This window comes from Miniopterus schreibersii (assembly GCF_964146895.1).
Source record: "Miniopterus schreibersii genome assembly, chromosome: 14".
Lineage (NCBI taxonomy): Eukaryota > Metazoa > Chordata > Mammalia > Chiroptera > Miniopteridae > Miniopterus > Miniopterus schreibersii.
In genome coordinates, this window is record NC_138114.1 from 35674182 (window position 1) to 35695224 (window position 21043).

The 21043-nt window shown below is 41.0% G+C and overlaps 1 protein-coding gene across 2 annotated transcripts in view; it reads left to right on the top strand.

The window, feature by feature from the left end:
* Positions 1-9611: 9611 nt before the first annotated feature.
* TBC1D12 (TBC1 domain family member 12) overlaps positions 9612-21043 on the top strand; it is a 66359-nt gene continuing 54927 nt past the window's right edge. Inside the window, exon 1 of one of the 2 annotated variants that reach the window (XM_081158624.1) lies at positions 9612-10643. In XM_081158624.1, the coding sequence (XP_081014750.1) occupies positions 9703-10643 (941 nt within the window). In that variant the 5' untranslated portion in view covers positions 9612-9702. The remainder of the gene's footprint in view (positions 10644-21043) is intronic. The other variant, XM_081158625.1, reaches the window with a different exon arrangement.

The following is a 21043-nucleotide window of genomic DNA, read 5'->3' on the forward strand; positions in this document are numbered from 1 at the left end:
AGTTTACCATGTTTAAAACCAAACTCCAAACTACTTTTTTTCCTTTGTACCTCTTCCGACATTCCCTATTTCATTCACTTACCCATCGCTAAAATCCCAGTATTCCAGAGATCTTTGGAAACAAGCCAGCAATTTCTTGGCCACTCACATATTACAATTCTTGCATTTTCTATAAAAAACTGGTTAGAAACTGTCTCTAAGGGGACATGGTACAATAAGGCTGCTGATTTTCCAGTCCCACAAAGTAATTTATATAAATTATAACAAGGGGTCTTGAAGAAACTAAAAGTGCACCAATAGGCTTGAAGTAGACGCTTAGTATTTCCTGAGGGTTAGGATTTTAACATTTTTGGGGGGGATACACAATTCAACCCATAACACCTTGACTCAGGATCAAATTCAGGGACACCCAAGGTAAGACATCACTTTTTTAACACATTTTACAGTTCTCTAAATTATTTCACTTTATCTTCAATAACCTTATGAGATAATTATTAGCTTCATTTTAAAGTTCATGAATCCGAGGATTAGATATTACAGTTTAGCAAAGTCTGTGTTTACACCAGGCAGAAAATGTAATAAATTGTCAGTCCCAACAATGGGAGGAGTGTTTTTTCAGCAAAGGGGATCAAATGCCTTAAGTTCTTTTCCTAATCTGCAATATTATAGATTGGGGAAAAATTAAAGAGGGACTTTCCTAAGGTTGTAATGTATGTTCTTTTCTATTTAAGAGTTTTTGTTGATAAACGTCTAAGACATGACATTTCCTCTTTCTTTACTTGCATTGGCTGTTCAGATCCATTCTTTATATTCATTGCTTTCCAGACTAGGAAAGGGGAAGTAGATTCCGTGCACAAAGTCATGTACAGTTTCTCACAGCCCCTTTGGCAGCAGTAGTTCCTCCCTCTCCTCTCTGTACCAGACTCTGCTAGGAGCTCCCTGAAAGAATGCTCTGTAAAACAAAGATGCATTGTCTCCAGGCCTCGGTTCTAAAGCTGCAGGGAAGTATAGCTGAGCCTGGAACAGACTGTAGAATGAAACTAACGTCTAAAGCATGGTGTATGTCTTTTTCACACCTCCACAGTGCTGTCCCTGCTTATTCTAATGTTCTCTACTCCACCATCGCTAAATCTACAGTTTTTCCTCTGGTTACAAGTTTGGAAATACTTCCACTCATGGGCTAATGCACATATACTCCCAAGACCTTCTTAGGTGGCTTTTATGCTTCTGACTGATTCCTTTTCCAGGCTGATGCTGCTGGTTATAAAAAAAATCCACTTGGGTGAATAAATGGATATGTAAGTGAACTAAGTAGATTATCTCTGAATAGATCAATGAGAAGTCTGGATGATCAAAAATATCTCCTCCTATATCTGTCACACCGGAAAGAAGATAACGATTTGCTCCTAAGGGATCTCTTTTTTGGGGGCCCACTAAAGGCAAAAGGACCTCTTAATATTCTATTCAGGACTTTTTAACATCCAGAAAAAACAGGAATTGGCAGCTTCTGGAGTTGGCAAAAATGGGAAGTGGAAGAGGGGAAGGATATAAGTGAAAGAGCCAGGCGCCAAAGCAGCAAGCTTTTAAACATAATGATGTGTGTGTGCGTCGCAATATAATGATAGTTTCAGTGGGTATATGAATGATCTATTTTTGCTTCACAAACCACCCTAAAACTTACCAACTTTAAACAATAATAAACACTTATTATTTCACACAGTTTTTGTGGGTCTGGAATTTAGAAATGGCTCTGGATCTGGGAGTTGCAGTCCAGATGTTGGACAAGGCTGTGGTCATCTGAAGATTTTCCTGATAATAAAAGATGTGGGAGATCAGTGAGCATTGTAGGACTCAGTGAAATTATCTTGGAAAATAGAGCTTAAAACTCGCTTTTGGAGGATGGATGAGAATTTAATGGATAGAATTTAATGGATTGGACATGGGAAGAAAATGTGTAAAACAATGCAAAACCTTTGGCTTTCAAGTATAAGAAAAACTAAAATGTATGTTTATTTCATTTCCCTTATTAATTCCATTTCTGAAAAATTTTTAAGAGAAAATAGCCAAAGATATGTATGAATATTTATATACAAGGAATTAAACCACAAAGGTGTTTGTAATAGTAAACAGTTGGAAACCATCAAAATGTCCAGTAATGGAGTTGGTTAGATATATTTTATTTCATCCATAGAATGAGAAACAACAGCAAATTAAATCTGTGAAAGAATATTAAGTTAATATTTAATTAATATTAAAATTGATTATTTCCAGGTGATGGAATTGTGGCTGTTTAAAAATTTCTACATTCTGTTCTATTGCCAAATAGCTTTCTGTTATACTTTTGTAATCAAGATAAAGACATCAGTGGGAATATATATATTTAACCTACTTCAGGTCTGGCCCCAAACATTTCTGAAAACACACTTGACAGACTTTAATCCTCCTTATCCTGAATTTATGTGAGAGCACTCACTTGATTATAGTAGTAGCAACTATTTGCAGAACCTGTCTGTCTATAATTTTAAAATGTAGGCTTATAAATGCTTTTTTCCTCCAAATGTAGCTGAATGCCATCTTACAGCATTAAAAAAATATTTGCAACTCTTGTTTCTTCACAATTCATAGCTATGGCATGTATTTGGAAATGAATTTTAGAGCATTCTTTTAAAGAGTTACCATTTAATCACTTTTTAAAATATCAAAAAAGGAAAAATATTTAAAAATCTAAACAAATTCCATCATTCTCTTTTCATATCTATCCTTTTGACCTTTATCAAGCTAGATATGCAGTTTTATACATCATTGTAATTTGACATGCAATTTTGTATCTCTAACTTTTATTTAATATTATTTGTAAACTGTCCTCATATTTCTGCATTTTTGTCATTTTAATTATCTATATAATATTTCTCTAGAAATACTTGATATACCTAGTTTTTCCTATACTTCCCATATTATTAAAAATTTAGGTAATTTATAATTTTTAGCTATTAAATATTTTGCTATAAGCATATTTGTATAACTTTTATTTTATCCTTTTGAATGATTTCCTTATGACAGATTCCCAGGATTTGCAATATCTGGCCTCCTGACATGTGACATCAGTTTGCTTCCCCTAGGACCAGTGTGCGTTTCTTTTTTTTCTTTTTTTAAATTGATCTTTAGAGAGAGAGGAAGGAGAGGGACACAGAGAGAGAAACATTGATGTGAGAGCATAACATCGATTGTCTGCCTCCTTCATGCCCCCCTACCAGGGATCAAGCCCGAAACCAAGGTAATCGAACCGGTAACCTTTTAGTGCACAGGATAACATCCAACCAACCGAGCCACACCAGCCAGTGCCCAGTGTGCATTTCTAAAACATTCCATCTGTCTCTTGGTTTGTGGCTGTCTCGCTGTGGTTTACCAAACAGCAGCTGCTCTGTGATCATCTATCATTCATTTTCAACACATATCTCACCCTGCTGAGCTAATCTGCAATGTACATCCTTTCAATACATGTAATCTAACTATAATCCACAACCTCAGTCCTAGTCACCCTCTCTTACCAGCTGAGGCTTTACCAGGCATGCATGGAATTTAAACCATTTGTGGAAGTTGAAAATGAATTCAATAGCAATCCAAGTCACATAGTCCCAAAGAAGGTTGTTTGTTCCCATTGCTTTACAGAAATTTCATTTGGATTTTGTGACCAAAAATATTCCACATCTTGTCAACCAATTTTCAAATGGACATATTGATCATATTTTTGTTTAATCAGTTCATCATCTCAGACTCACAGTTTTCACATCAGTACATGGTGAGGACAACCTATGGTTATTTCAGGTTTCAGTAGTGCATACTCCCACATAACAAATCATCTTTAGGTTAAACATTTATCCATAGATGATGAAATTGCATGTGTCCAGGAGTATAAATAGGAATCAGCATTGGGCAGTTTCTGAGTCAGTCTTGAGGATTATACATCTGCTTAATCTGTTGAGTTGGGAATTTCCTGGGGACTAGATACATATTTTGAAAGCTTTATTCGTCTGTTTATTTATGTATTCCTTTAATAACTGTTTGTTGAACATCTACTATGTGCTTGACACTGTGCTAGATACTATTGCTAAGAAGATGAATGAAACAGACATACTCCCTTTCAGAGCTTGAGTTGTAGTGTGTGTGTGTGTGTGTATACGTACAAATACTAGCCCCCCCAAAACATAAAATTACAGCTGTAATACTGACTACAAAGAAAAAGGGTGTTATAAAAACATATAACTGGCATCTAAGCAATTGGAGGAGAGGTCAAAGAAGGCTTCTCTGAGAAGCTGACATTAAAACTGAGTCCTACCCTAGCCAGGTGGCTCAGATGGTTAGAGCGTGGTCCCAGTACATCGAGGTTGCAGATTCGATCTCCAGTCAGGGCATGCACAAGAATCAACCAGTGAATGTAAAAATAAATGGAACAACAAATCGATGTCTCAATCTCTCTCTCTCTGTCTCTTTTTCTCTTTCTCTCTCTCTCCCCTCTCCCTTCCTCCCTCTCTCTAAAGTCAACTTAAAAAAACACAAACTGAGTCCTGAAAAAGAGTAAGGAGATTGATTGACGGTGGGGAAAAGCCCTCCAGGCAGGGGGACAAACGTGTGTGCGAAGATCTTAGGGAGTAAGGGCTTACTTAGCACGCGAACAGAGAAAGGGGCCATGTGTCTGAAACAGATGAGAAGATAAATGTGAGATGATGCTGGAGTGTAGACAACAAAGACCCAGGTCATCATGGAGAACATTCTAGACACACAAGCTTGGAGAAAGAGCTTTGTAGTAGCCAGGACACAAAGAAGGCCAATGTAAATTCAGGGAGTTTGGGGGAGAATTGGGAGAAGAGGCTAGACAAGTAGAGAATGAAGAGCTTTGCAGGTCCTGAAAAAAGATTTTGTCTCTGGCCTTAAGAGAATAGAAAGCCACAGCATTTTGATTAAGGAAGTAGAACCCTCCCAAAGAGTACTTAGAAGAAACAGCTAACAATGTAGGAGGGAAAAAAGGAAACAATAGAGTAATGGAAAACTAAGGGAGAAGTGTTTCTTTTAAAAGGTTGAAAGGTTAATGTGATTTCAGAGAGAGGAAAGGAGAGGGAAAGAGAGAGATAGAAACATCAATGATGAGAGTCATTGATCAGCTGCCTCCTGCAGGCCCCCAACTGGGGATCGAGCCCGCAACCTGGGCTTGTGCCCTGTCCGGGAATCAAACCCCAATCGCCTGGATCCTAGGTCGACGCTCAACTGCTGAGCCATGCCCGGCCAGGCTAGAAGTATTTTCTTACAGAACTGACATAGCAATTATCCGTTGTAAATATCAGTACAGTGATACCTTGGTTTTCGAACGTCTCGGTTGACAAACATTTCGGGTTACGAACGCAGTAAACCAGGAAGGAAATGCAGGCCTCGGAAGTGGAACATGCCCTGCGGCTTCCGCTGAGGGCAAGGTCCTGAGGCCCAGCTGTTGGCTATGGATCCCTCGGTTTTCGAACGTTTCAGGACTCGGTCTTCTGGAGCGGGCTACATTAGAAAACCGAGGTACCACTGTATTTACTTTGACACCTTTATTTAATCCACTGTGCATATGACAGTAGTGTCAGTTGATCTAATGATTTCCTTGATAGAATGTGGTTTTATTCCTCTAGTACAAAATCCAGTTTAAGGGTAGGCATGTTGTCATGTTGTTTTAATCTTCTTTAATCTTGAACATGTCCACAGCTTTTCTTTGCCTTTTATAATACTGATATTTTTTGAAGAACAGAGTCCCCCCACATTTCATATTTTAAATAGAATTTTCTTCATTTCGAGTTTGTCTGACGGTTTTGTGCTATTAGGTTGAGTTTATACATTCTCACACACTGTATCTTTCTCAGGGTATTGCATCTGGAGGTGCATAATGCATAAACATCTTTTCAAAGAAGCCTGCTAGTTCAGGGAAGCCAAGAGATAAGGCTGTAGCTATAAGGCAGTATTTCTCAACCTTGGCTGCACATTAGAATTACTGCAGTAGCTTTTAATACCAGTGTTAGGGCTCCTCCTCCAGAGAGATTGACTTAGCTGGTCTTGGGTGGGGGCCCAAATATAAGTATTTTTAAAACTTCCTAAATGTTACTAATGTGCAGCTAAGTTTGAGGAACTTTACTGCAAGGGTATGTGATGGTGGTGATTTAACATGATAGATGGTAAAGCACATTTGCAGGCTATTTGGGAATTCGGTATAAGGAGAGAAAGGTTGAGGATTAAAGAGAAATATGAGGAGCTCTGAAGCCTTTTGTTTCATGTGAGTACAACTGTAGCAAAATAATAATATGGGATAATGGTAGCATAGTTCACCCTTCAGTAATGAAGATTGGGTCAGACATGTAGAATATGACCAATTATATGTATTTTGAGAATTTCCTTGAAAGTCAAATTTTCTTAGAAAATATAAGAATCCAAGTATACCAATAGTTTTTCATATTTTAACTAAGTTAATTAATATTTTACAGCAGAGATTGTGACTATCTTCTCTTAATAATAGTTTGATCTGATTTATAGGGAAGTATCAGGATAAATTACTTATGCCTACAGTTGAAGTAATGTGGCAATATGGTATCAAAAGTTTTTAATGTCAAACTCTTAAGGACTGCAAAAAAAAAGCTAGACCTTAAAAGTAGATATTTTTCTTTGTAAAGTAAGATATATTACTTATAAGATAAGACAGAAACTTTTATTGTTGAAAAAGTGGGAAATAAAACCACTAACAAGAACTAATATAATTTAGTATTACGCAATACATATGATTGTAGACAAAGTTACAAAATATAAATGTGTTTCAGTTTTGAAGTCTGCACTGAGAAAATAGTAGGGTGATATGAGCTAGTATGGTTCATAAATCCTTTGTTGCTATTGACCATGGGAGAGGAAGGAGATGAACAAAATAAACCATTTAGAAAACCTGAAGTTTAAAAACAGAATGACTTCATAGATGAAGAAATAGAGTGGCAGCTAAAAGGAATAAGTTAACAAGTTAGTTAGGAAAGGCTTGACAGCAGGAAGAAAATTACAAGGATAAATTCTCTAGGCAGAGAGGGAAAACACTGAAAAGACAAAAGATTGAGGTTAGACTCTCAGCTACCCTCATCTTTAGCACCATATAACTATACTTATGTCTAGACATCTCCTATATAACTTAAATTTTTTAATTGAGGTGAAACTCACAAAAAATACAGTCATTTAAAAAGGTGCAATTCAGTACCATCATAATGTTATGAAACCACCACCTGTATCAGTTCAAAGGCATTTTCAGTACCCCAAAAGAAAACCCCAAATATATTAATCAGTCCCTCCCTCTTTGCCCCTTTCCCCAGTCATTGGCAATCATAAGTCAGCTTTCTTTCCCTATGGATTTACCTGTTCTGGATAGTTCATATAAATAGAGTTATATAATATGTGACCTTTTGTGTCTGTCTTATTTCACTTAGCATAAAATTTTTGAGATTCGTCCACTTTGTAGCACCTATCAGTACTTCATTCCTTTTTGTGGCTAATAGTCCATTGTATGGATATACCACATTTTCTTTATCCATTCCTCTTCTGATAGACATTTTTTAGCTTCCATCTTTTGGTTTCTATAATTAGTGCAGCTGCCAACATTCATGTAGAAGTTTTTGTTTGACCATCTTCCAACTCTTTTGGGTATATACCTAAGAGTGGAATTGCTAGGTCATATGGTGATTCTATTTAACTTATTGAGGAATTTTGCACAGCAGCTGTACCATTTTACAATTTTTTAGCTATGTATGAGTGTTCCACTTTCTCTGCACTTGTTATTTCCCACTTTTTTATTATAGCTATCTTAGCAGGTGTGAGTGCTATCTCATTGTGGTTTTGATTTGCATTTCTCTAGTGACTAATGATATTGAGCAACATTTCATATACTTATTAATAGCTATTAGCATATCTTCTATGGAGAAATGTCTGTTCAAGTCCATTACCCATTTTATAATTGGGTTGTCTTGTTCAGTTGTATGAATTGTATATTCTGGATACTAGGCCCTTATCAGATACATGATTTGTAAATATTTTCTCTCTTCCTATGGTAACTTCTCCACCTGTGTGCTGGAAGTCATTTTTTTCTGGAAGATTTGATAATAAATGCATTGCTAACTATGCCCATGTCACTTAGTCCTTCCTTAGGGCCTTCAAAAAATGCTCATTATAAAACACATTTGATATTTCTTAAACTGGGTACTGGGTACATGGGTATTTGTGTGTTTTTTTAATATTGATTTGAGAGACACAGAGAGAGAAACCGATTTGTTGTTTCACTTATCTATGCACTCATTGGTTGCTTCTTATATGTGCTCTGACCAAGGATTGAACCCACAACCTTGGTGTATCCGGACGATTGTTTAACCATATGAGCTACCCAGCCAGAGTCGGATGCCCATTTCTTAAGACATATATATTATCACTCATTATAGGTTATATTCACTCCTTTGTGTATATGTATATATACTTACAAGGAAAAAGTTTTAAAGGTTGACAATGCTGCCGCCTCTGCTGCTGCGTTCTCCTACTTCTGCCCTCTCCCTCACTGAGTGGTCTGTATTTGCCGCTTCATTTTATCCACAAGTAGTGCCTCTTTAATCCCTTGCAATACAACTTCTTTGTCTATCCTGAAATGACACTTTTGAGTCTCTGCCACGCCCCCATCTTTATTCTTTCTTCCTAGGTGATGTCACTCATGACTCATTTAGCAGCATTTTGCAGATGGCTCTAAAACTTGCATCTCCATCCAAGTTCTAACCCAAGCTTTAGACTCTAACTACATGCTGGATAGTCCCAGTCTTTGCCTTTACCCGATATATTTCCTCTATTAATCAAGTTTTTCCAATTCTGATTTCTTCAAACCACATCAGTTTCAATCTCAAGACTTCTGTTCCTCCTTCTTAAATCCCTCCTTATAATCGATGTTATCACGTCTGGTGATTTCTACTTAACCACGCTTCATCTCACTCAGTGGTTATCACCCCATTTCAATCCATTTTCACAGGGTGCTGGAATTATCTCAGTAGCTCCTCTCTGCCTGACTCGACTTCCCCTCCCTTCTCGAGTGATACAGGAAATCTTTAAGGAGCGCTGCGATGCGGTGTGGTGCTGGGTAGGAGAGAGGAGGTTAGTAGCACCGTGGGAGAGGAAGGGAGGGCGTCGACAGGAGGCGAAGCCCTAAACTGTGGCAGCGGCGAAGGAGAAGGTGGGTGTAACAGGCAACCGAGCTGGAAGGATTCACATCTGACGTCCCGTATCCTGCTCCTGTAAATTACGGACGCCCAGCGGGTTCTCGCTAAGCGAGCCGCGCGGGGCTCCTGCAGAACGGCCATCCTCGGGGGACCGGCCAGCCTCGGCGTGCGGAAGGCGCAGCCCAGAGGGGCCGCCCGGGATTACGGAGGGGGTCTCTCTAGCTGGCATCTCTATGGTTCGCGGAATCGCCGGGGCCCCGCTTGACCGGTCCGGCTTTTGCGCGTGCGCACCACCCGGCGCGGGCCCGCCCTCCCGCAACTGCCCGAACCCCGGGTGGGAGGGGCGGGCCTGGGGAGGTTGCGGCGGCCGCCGCCGCGGCCCCAGCGCCTAGGAGTGTCCCCGCCGAGCCTGCGCCGGGAGTCTTCCGCCGCTGCCTCGGGCGGCGCTCACCCGGCCCAGATGGTGGGTCCGGAGGATGCGGGAGCCTGCTCGGGAAGAAACCCCAAGTTGCTCCCGGTGCCGGCGCCCGAGTCCGCGGGCCAGGACGGGAAGATGATCCGGGCCACGGGCGGCTTTGGCGGAGGTGTCGGCGCTGTGGAGCCGCCGGAGGAGGGGGAGGAGGCGGCGGCGGCGCCTCGGCAGCTCCTTCGGCGGTACCTCGCGGCGGCCGGGGGGCAGCCGGAGCCCGGGCTGTGCTCCTGCCCGCCGCCCGCCGGCCAGCCCTGCGCCCCGCCGCCCTCGGCAGCCCCGCGCGCGGACGCCAGCCCGCGGGACTCGGGCTCCCAGCAGCGGGGCGCGGAGGCGGCGGAGGCCGGCGCGCGGCGGCGCGGGGGCATGACCAACGGGGACTCGGGCTTCCTGCCCGACGCGGGCTGTCGCGACCGGGAGGAGGCTCACAGGCCGGCCCGCGGCGGCGGCAGGGACCCGCGCCCCCGCCGCCTCCGCCCGGAGGGGCCCGGCGACGAGGGCGCGGACGGCGCGGGCCGCCGGTCCGACTGGGCCGCGCCGCTCGAGGACCCGCTGCGGAGCTGCTGCCTGGCGGCGGCGGACGCGGACGAGCCCGAGGGCGCGGGAAGCGGCGCGGGGCGCAGCCCGGCCGGCGGCGGCGAGGACTTGGAGCAGCCGGGAGCCGGAGTCCGGGGTCCCGAGGAAGGCTCGTTCCCCGCCACCTCGGCGGAGAGGACTCGCGGGGGCGCGGGCGCGGGCGCCGAGCCGCGCCGCGGCTTCTCCGACGTCCGCTTGAACTCCCGGAACACGTTCGAGGTGAGCCGCCGCCAGGGCGCCCGCGACCCCCTGCCCGCGGCGGGGCCGCCGGGGCCCTCGGCCGCCGCGGAGCAGGGCCTCCCGGGGACCTCCGCCCGGGCTCGACGGAGCGGCGGCTTCGCCGACTTCTTCGCCAGGTACGGCGCAGGCGGCGCCGGGGCCGGGCGGGTGCGGGCCGGGTGCGGGCGGAGCGGCTGGCGGGCCGCCGCGCGCTCTCGCCGGCGTCGCCCTTGGCTGTGATTTGTCACCGCGGGCGGAGGACCTGGCCTTGCGCCGCGCCGTCGGCGGGGGTGAGCCCCGCGGGGAGCGAGCCTTCCACCCCGTGGGCCCGAGGCGTCCCTGCCCGTCCCACCTGGCGTCTGTGCACTCCGGGCCTGCCGGCCTGGTGGGGCCCTGGCCACAGTTTTGCCTCTTTTGGGAAAGCGGACAGCCTAGTTCTTCACCCTCCTTTTTTTTTTTTTTTTTTAATTGTACTCCCAAGGATTGGGGGTGGGGGGCGGTCTGTGTAGGGTTGTGGTTGTGAAAGAGAAAGGGAAGTCATTTTGCAGAGCTGTCTGCGTGGAGTCAAATCCATTCAAATAGTTTGGGAATTATTGAAATTAGAAGAGGTTGTGTTTCACAGTGTTTAACCGTGCCCCCCCCCACCCCCCGTGGCTTTTATTCAAATTCAGTTTGGCGTTTAGAATTTGATCCCAGTCTTTAAAGCCAAATTACGATGGTGGCTTGTCTAGAAAATCCCCCTCTTCTCTACTTCTGCCAGATAGGCCTCCACTTTTTAATTTTTTATGGCATTGTTTATATCATTTGACCTGCTAATCTTGGGGGGAAAAAATGATGGTGCTGGACATTGCAGATTTCAGAATGAGGCTTTGTTGGTTTGTCAGGGTTAACTAAGTAGTCAAAAAATATTGGTCTTAATGCACATTAATGAAAAGCAGAAGCAATCTCCCTTTAATCAGATTTTGACCCGCTTTTTAAAAAAATCTATAGGCAAATAGGAAAGTATTCCCAACTTGTAAAACCCTCCCTTTCAGAGTTCTCCCTCCTGTGTTTTTATTCGTTTTTCAGGGATCTTCACAAAAACCAGAAATAAATTCTACAGCTGAAGTTTTAGAGGATTATTCAGTTAGTGTGCATTGTAGAGACACAGTCACAATTTTCTGATTGTAATTAATATTTCTTACTCTTTTTCTACTTTATTATCCATAAAGTTGTTTAAATCAAGATTGGGAAATCCTAATTTTGTGTTACTCATAGGACAAAATATATGTTGTAGTAAGATCTGCATTTGTTCCTGTAGTTGCGAAAATGTACTTAAAGCTTGTAGAAGCAGTAGTTTGGAAGCTCTCAGGATGAGCTAAGCATATATATTTGTGACTTTGTGTGGCCTTTAGGTGTTTATTGGTCATGTTTTGATGTCAGGTGTCAGGTAATTTTAGACCTGGGAAGGGGCTTTGGAGATCACTGATTCAACCAGTGCACCCGGAGTACTTGACCTGCATCACCCATTGGGGAAGAAATGGTTTGGACAGTGGTCCTGGTCTTTAACTTGGAGGTGGAGTACAGGCTAGTGGGGATTTGAAGACAGAAACGTGTTGTGATTTATGAATAAGGCAAGTCTATTATAAGAGGCTTTCATATTATTAACTATAGGCAGGAATTTTGATATAATTTTTAAAGTTTTCTTTATCCTGTAGGTTAATGGGACTTTAATTAATGTAGCTAGTTGACATTCATATGGCCACACTAATCATGTCTATAAGATCACTGGGTTTGAAGTTAGAAACTTAGGTACCCTGAAGTTAACTTGTTTAAGCCTCATTTTTCTTAATTGAGTTCCAAATATGAAGATTCTAGATGTCATTGCTTCCTTTATAACATTGATGGGAGAGGACAGAGTCAGACAGGCACCATTTTTCTCTTAGTCTTTAGCCAAAACCCTAACTGGACTCTGAACACTTTAAGGCAGAGACTCTGATATTCATCTCTGAATCTGTAATGCCTAGCGCTGGTATAAAGAACCCTACTCAGATTATGTTGAATTGGCAACTTGCATGGACTCTCCCTCTACTGTTCTCTAGGTAGTAATTTGTACCTAGTAATTTTGAACAATCTTCTATCCCCAGGCAGAATAATCAGAAATTTTCCTTTCTCCTGCAACCTAAGAGGTTTTTTACTTCCTGTGCACAGTTGTCATTCTCAACTCTGAAGCTCTGGACAAGGACTCCCTTTGGGGATATCTTGTTCTAGGATGTATTCTCATTCTTGGGTGCAACCCCTCCCACACACTTTATTTTTTGATGAGGTAGCTCACTGTGAAGAAGGTGGTTTAGTTAGCTAGTGGCAGAGCTGGGATTGGAAACCAGGATTTCTGACTTTCAGTTCAGGTTTACGTTCCATCACAGCTGCTGTTCACCTGCGGCTCTTTCTCTCCCACCTGGTCATCCTCCGCCTTCTCCTTCCTGCTTCCTCTCTTCCCTGTAACAGAAATACTTCTGAAAAATAGCTTCAGGGTTGTTTTACCTTAAGTAAAGAGAGAGGGGAACATTTTACAGCAATATATCTGTTACTATAAAGTTATGTTCAGTTAGGATACATCATTGGCAGGAGATTCATTGATGGGTAGAAATCCTGTGGGAGAGAAAGGAATGTGGTCCTGGATGGGACCACTGTCGTGACCTGCTTTCTCTCCCTTCCAGGTGAGGCGAACTGTAGTTCTGTCCCTGTTGGGGGCTTCCCTCTGCTGCATGGGGGCATCTCTGTGTTTATGGTGACTTGACAGTGGCAGCCCTAGAAGTAACATTCCCTCAGATCCTTAGCCCTTTCCTGTCTATAAAAGTTTTGAAATGCTAGGTACCTAGAGCAATGATTTTCAAAGCTTTTCAGTTCAGACTATTTGGGATAGTATTTACAAGATTTGACCAGTACCTATTTACCTCTAGAAGAAAATATGAAAGTATACCTTAATTCTACATATTTTTCCAAAATTATTTTCATATGTATTACCCTTGTAAGTTTTATTTTTTTATTTAAAAAATATATATGTTTATTGATTTCAGAGAGAAGAAGGGAGAAGGAAAGAGAGAGAAACATCAGTGATGAGAGAGTTATTGATCGGCTGCCTCCTGCATGCCCCCCACTGGGGATGGAGCCAGGAACTCGGGCATGTGCCCTGACCAAGAATCAAACTGCAATCTCCTGGATCCTAGGTCGATGCTCAACCACTGAGCCATAGCTAGCAGAGCCCAGCTAGTTTTTGATTTTTAAAATATACTTGTAACCTAGGAAGGGTAGGATTTATTTGTTGGTTTTGAAAATATTTATATTGAATTTTAGGGAGAGGGAGAGAGAGACATCAGTGTGAGTGTGAACATCAATTGGCTGCATCCTGCATGTCCCACATCAGGCATGTGCCCCGATCAGGAATCAAACTGGCAACCTTTTGGTGCACGGGAAGGACACCCAACCAACTGAACCACACTGGCCAAGGCAGATTTATATTTATTTTACAGTTATTTGCCCAGAGTCAGATAGTTAATTTAAAAAATCAGAACTAGACTGCAGATCTGATTCCTAGGGTTGGTGGCTAATGTGCTGATTTCTATGAATTATAAGAAGTTTATGAACAAAAACATAGCTTTTGGTGTGGTGAAAATGCTATTGGCTTGAGAAATAAGAAACTTGGCTTTTGTCCTGGGGTAGCTGCTTCTGCTGTTAAATAACTATGTGACCTTGGGCCAATCACTAAATTTCTAGACTTCATTTTCCTCATCTGTGAATTAGGAGATTCAAAGTCCCTTCCAGATCCAATATACAGTATTGTGATATTGTATCACACAGTTCTCTTGCACACACTGTTGTAGACCTCAGTTATTTGCTGGCTCAGTAGTACAAATGTGAACTGAGTTAGAGGATGCTTAAAAAAACAGGATTTTTTTTCATTTGGAAAATGAGGAGGCTCCAGAGCTAGAAATATCCCTACTTTGAGCATTTCTTTCAGTAAAGATCTAACTGCCTTAGAGTAATCATGGGAAACATTATTGACCTTTGTTTAGTTTCTCAGATGTAGACAGTACAGACCAGCAGTTCTATTTTTTTCTTAAGAAAATGCTAGACTTTTTTTTTTCTTAAACTACTTTGGAATAGGGGGGTGGGTAATAAGTAAATTCTAGTTAATCAGTGAACTGGAATTTGAGACTTGAACTTTATGACCATGAGTTATTTCTCAGAGGTTGCCAGTGCTCCACTTTGGTGAACTAATAGCCTAGTGCAGTAGTTCTTAGCCTTTGTTAAACTTCCAAATCTCCTAAAAGCACATTTTAAAAAATTAGATTCTCCAGAATCCACAACCCCTACCTAGCTGGATTCAGGGTGCTTGCTTTTGACAGGTGGCATCTTTAAACTACAGGAGATTGTAGTGGTTAAAAATACTAGTTGTAAAGTTATATAAGTGCCTGGGTTTAAATGAGCTTACTAGCTGTGTAATTATGGACAAGTTACCTGATCTCTCATACCCTAAGCAACACATTCATAAAATGGGGATAATACTGATACCCACCGCATGGGATTGTCATAGAGTTAAATGAGATAATACTCTAAGTGTTTTGTACTTATTATGTGGCATGTAGTGGGGATTCAAATGTTATTATTCAAACTACAGCAAAACCACCACAGTCCCCTCTGCAATCCTATCACTAAAATTCACTGGTTTAAAGAAAGCAAGAGACGAATGAATTTCATATGTACTACCTGAAGAAACATTACACAATTTGTGTAGTAGATTTTTAAACATGAATTTGTACTTGGGATCGGATGGGTGTTAAAATGGACTCTAGCATAGTGATAGAATATTTCCAGAAGCCTTGAAGCTTTGACTAAAACAAGTCTTAAGAAGGAACTGAAAGGTGGGAATGTTGAGAAAGATTAAAATATTTGTATCTTTTATTGTTTTAAGAACCTCTCATAGGCAAAGCCAATTTTTAAGTTCATGAAATGTTTAACTTAGCTTACTCTCACATTTCATACTTAGTATGCTGTGGTAGGAAAGCTTTGGGGAAGAATGGAAACATTTGGAGCTTTTGAGGTGATACATCTGTTACCTATCTCAAAATGTATTCAGAAAGGGAAAGTCAGTGCCTTTTGAGTCTGCGTATTTCTTCCTAGGAACTCTGTTAGCTACACTAAAAGTTGTTCCCAGGTAGTTCTAGTTAAGAGTTGCTTGGACCCTACTACAGTAATTCTTAAACTTGAGTGTTTTAAAGCGGATGGGTGGAGTGTTAGGAATGCAGATTTCTTAAGCCCCCCAACCCCCTTTGATTGAGTAGATATTAGGTGGGGCCCAGCAGGAATACAAATATTTATTAAGTAGTACTTGCAAGTGATTCTGATACAGGTGGTTCCCAGACTATGATTACTGAAATAATTGTTGATAGACAGGTCTCCTCAGGTAATTACTAAAGGAAGTTACCCCATATATTTATAGCTCAGATTGCTTTATTTATTTAAAATTTGGTCATAGTTATGTACAATGTAATTGACTATAAATAAAGATACAACAGAGAACAGATATAAATACAAATGTAGAAGTATTTTCCTAACTTTCACTAGTTGAGAATTTATCTCTGCCTAATTAAATCTCAGCTTCCTTTTTATTGGTGGGAAGGGTCTTTTACTTTCATTTTATCTGTATAGATAACCATGCTTGCCTGTTCTTTAGCTCACAAAACTTTACTCAGGTCTCTTTAATGTGGAGTCTTATCAAAAAGGTTGTTGATTTTCCTTCTTTCTACTACTGCTTGTTATAATTCTTTTCCATGCCTATAAGAAAAACTCCTGCACGCTACACATGGCTTATCCCCTTTAGAATTTGCTGCTTCAGCCTTTCTTGCACTTATTTATGTGGCCAAAAGAAGAAAGAGAGGGGAAACTCGTGACTGTCTGGGTTTTCAGCAGGCTCTTTCCTGCAATTAAGAGTTTACCTTAGGGGAAACCAAGCTAGGAGTTATGCACCTACTTAGAGCTAGTTTGACAGTGAACTTGTTAATGCTCTTAATTTACCTTTGAATTTTGCTGTTGATTTCTTTTTAATTTGAATTTTATTTTGGGATACTGTTCTTGGTTAAAATATGTTTCTATCTGCCTGTCTCTAATCCCACAGAGATTAAAACATTTTAAGTTTGGAACTGAACATGATAGTTTTGAAATCAAATTATGTCCTATTTTCTCATATTTTCTCAAATACTATAATGTACAACCTAAAATTTCCAAATCTGTTTTTCATCTAGATGCTTGATAGTCATCTTCTAGTCATGCAGGGGAAATACTTTTCTGTTGTCCCAGGAAAAAGTTATTCAAAGACTACAGCAGTTTAATTTTTTTTGTTAAAAACAAAGTGCCCTGGCTGGTGCTGAGCATAGTCCCCTGCACGGAAAGGCCACCTGCTCAATCCCTGGTCAGGGCACATGGCTAGGTTGCAGGAGGCAGTCAATTGATGTTTCTCTCTCTCTCCCCCTTCCTCTTTCTCTAAAATCAATAAGAACGTTCAAAACAAAACATAAAGTGCTGTTATCTGCTTTTCAAAAGCAGGATAGGAAAAATAAAATAAAACTAAAGACAAATATTTGTTTCCATACTATTCCAGTTAAGGTGGTAAGAAAGAAGGTAAAGAACACAGGAGAGTGGAGGTGTGGTTAGAGACATGAGAAACGGTTAGAGGATGAGTTTGAAGAGATTTGTACAGAGAATTACTGGAGAGGGTAATTGTTAGCTGGAGTTTAGCTCTGTACTTTGGCCTGTGGGCATCAGAATCACCGCAGATTATCTCCATATTTATTTTTCTGCTTACCTCAGTGCCTTTGTGGATGTTTCTGGCAACTTCTTTCCTTAAAGATATCTGCTATGCCTCTCCCTCTTAACTTCCTTTACATGCACATCCCCTCTTGGCCTCTTAATAGGCTAAACTGTGTAAGTGAAAAAAATTTTAATGACAGGTTGTATAGATAAGGTTCAATTTAGGCGTTAGAAGTTTAGGTCGTATGGTAGATTCAGGTATTATTAAAAAGTACATGTATCAAAGGGTAAATAAATGCAATACACAGTTTTACATGTTTTCTTACTTGTGTTCCGGTGCTAAAAGGAAAATTCCTCCTACAAGCACCGTGGTAACCTAGCAAATGGAGTCAGAGTCTCTCACCCACGAGGAGGTTGATTGTTCATTACTAGGAAGATGATTTCATAAAAACTTAGGTTGTGAAGTAAGTTATTGAAGTTTTAAATTAGCAAAAGGTTTCAATTGAGTGAGTCGTTTCTGTGGTTTTGAGGAGTGGTAAAATTTAAGTTTTTGTTTATTTTAAATAATCAGTGGGTGTTGTTTGGGAAACAAAGAGTTTGTTGTGATTCAGAACTGGGTGTTGATCACCAAAGCTTGTTAACTGAACACTAAAGAAGTGAAAGTTTTGATGGGTAATTGTTATGTAGCATAACCGGCGCGACACGTGAATATACGACCGGAGGAGGGTGTCCGTCTTGGTGATGGATTCCAGAAGCACATTGATGCGGCCAGGGACAGGACAGGGATCCACTCTCAGTACTGGGCATGCTAATACAACAGCTGAGAATCCTACTTCCTGAAGGAAAAATTTAACCACTATAACTTCTTTGAGTAAAATAACTAGGTATATGTTTTAATGAGATAAACTTGTTTTGCTCTTGTATGAAACCACCAAAACACAACTTTTAAAAATTTAGTTGTCCATTTGATGGAAACATCATAACTAACCTGTAGGAAAAAAAGACAGTTACCTTGGTCAGGAGGATTTCAGCTTTGCTACTGGAATGTAGGCTCTATCATAGGTTGTATCACAGGTTCTGTCATCAGTCCAAGAAGTACTGCTAGGTTAGACAGGGCAAAATGTCACCAAAAATGTAACCACCACTACCCTAGAGCTAAGTTTCTGCCTCTTCATTCTTAGCTCATTTTTAGGTGTTTGGCCTCAGCTTGAATTCTTTCACTTGAAAGTATCTCAATTTCCAAAGGGCAGCCTTTTGAGCAGTGTTACTAATTGTTAGAAGGCTCTGTATGCGGAAGCGCAGTGTATCTCTGTAATGTTCCTGGTCCTAATTAGCCCTTTAGAGCCACAAAGAACAAGTCAGGTCTTTTACATAATTTCCCTTCAGAAATTTAAAAATTGCTGCTGAACCTCTTTGTTGTTGTTGGAGCCTCCTAGCTAACCATATACAGTTCTTACGAGTGAGTTTGCAGTTTTCTTATTTATTCATTCACAATACTGGTGAGCCTTATTATGTAAATAAGGCATTAAGGAAATTAGATAAACAGGATGTGAATAAAGTTAAGATGAGGAAGTCATATAAATCAGTACTTACAATATTACCTGGTTGGTGCTGTGAAAGAAGCCAAGGATGAAGCAGTAGCACTGAAGGAGTGGTTAACTTTGGGGTGGGAAGTTAGGGAACTCTGCACGGAGTTTAAGCATGAACACTCCGTCTTCTAATGATGAGTGTTTGGATTGGAATGAGGCTGAGGACAGCACAGACACACGTCGGCGTATGCAGAATTTATACATGAAACAGCACAGCATTTTCAGGACTGCAGATGTGCATTAATATGACTGTCCTTAGGCAGGTGAGGTATAGTGTCAAAAACTGAGGCCAAAAGGTTAGGGCTAAATTATGGAGTTTGTGTGACAGAACTAAGCAATTTGAATTGATTCCATGAGGTGTGGCAGTGCATAGGACCCTTGATGGGTTTTTAAAGCATGGGCAACATGCTTGGAATTGTGTTTTAGAACAGTCACTCTCGTAGCAGTGTAGTACATGATTGGGACTTTAGAGATGGGCTTGGATACACTTGCGGTATTTTGTGGGTGCTTGTCAGTCTCTTTATTAGAATGTAATATCTAGATAATTGATTTAAATAACATTAAATTTAATCCCCGCTGGGAGGGATAACTAACAAATTGAGTGACATGTTTATATACCAGTAGCCTTTTTGTGAAGCTTTAATGAATGTAAACTTTGAATCTGATTTTTGTTTTGCGGAAAGTGGGATGATATGAAAAAGGAGAGTCACATCCAAAATTATGCCTGCAATGTTTGTAAGGAATTTGATGAGGGAAAAAAGAGCCAGAGTGGCTGTTGGACAAGTTGTTTCTCTGGCATGGATCAGAATGGAAACAACTTCAGGTAAAACCCTGAGAATGTAAAATTGTAAAATCAAGTCTTTATATCCAATGCACAAGTTCTGTACATTGCGTCATAAAAGTGGACCGGTGGCGTTATACCCATCAGCCATTTTTAAGAATTGAATGAGGTAAAGACAAGTATTGAGATGTCCGTAATGTCTCACACGTATATGCACGTGTTCTAAGATGCAGACTCCCTGGAGATAGGGAATGTTTCTTTTTTTGTCTCTGCATAGAGACTTAGGGCCTAGTATGTAACAGGAACACAGAAATTTATTGGATTAAAAACTTTTTTTAAAAAATACATCTGTATTGATTTCAGAGAGAGGAAGGGAGAGGGAGAGAAAGATAGAAACATCAATGATGAGAGAGTCACTGATCGGCTTCCTCCTGCAAGCCCCCAACTGGGGATCAAGCCCGCAACCCAGGCATGTGCCCTCCCCAGGAATCAAACCACGAGGTGCGATGTTCTGGATCCTAGGTTGATGCTCAACTGCTGAGCCATGCCCAGCTGGGCTGGATTAAAAACTTTTTAAAGGAACCAGAATTTATGTAGCTGAATGATTGGAACCTTTGAAGTCATCACTTTGGGAGGCTCTCTACTTGTTACTTTAATGGTATCATTTCTCAAAGTATGTTTAGTATCTGTTTTTGGGAAATATTTCTGTAGGAGAGAAATCAGTTGCACCAATGTAAGGTAGAACTGAAGAATTGAACGTTGGAGGGGAGTCATAGCTGAAGTACATTAGGAAGCCAACTAAGCAAGTTCAGTTGTATCTTAATGGTAATAAGTCATATTCTAGCTATAATATATAGAGTCATCCTCAGGCAAATAGACATAATATGTAAGTGGTTGAGGTTTGTACAAACAGGCATAAATAATTTCACCTCTGGTATTCTTTTCAAGGGATAAAGTCAGAGACTTGGGGTCTGCCACCCTTAGATTTGATTGTCTTTGGGTGGATCTAGCTGTACCAATTTAATTTGTATGAAGCCTAAAACTCTATTACTGGTGCGTTTGCAAAACAGTCCATATTTAAAGGGCTAACTTACATAGACTGTGGTAAAATCCTTAATACAGCATCTGTAACTGACAGTGTTATAATGTAAAAGAAGTGTTGAACTTTGTATTATAAATATTGCCTTAATGTTGTTGCTAGTTTTGAGTATCCTTTATACTTTATACTTTTCCACTTGTGGAGTAAATTCTTTAGCTTTTCTAATTAACAAAACAAATTACTATCAATTGTAGTAGAACTAAGCTTTTTCTTGCACTCTATTTTTATACTTTAGTCTTTATTAATAGCAAACATATCTTGTCATTTAATTCATTCTTA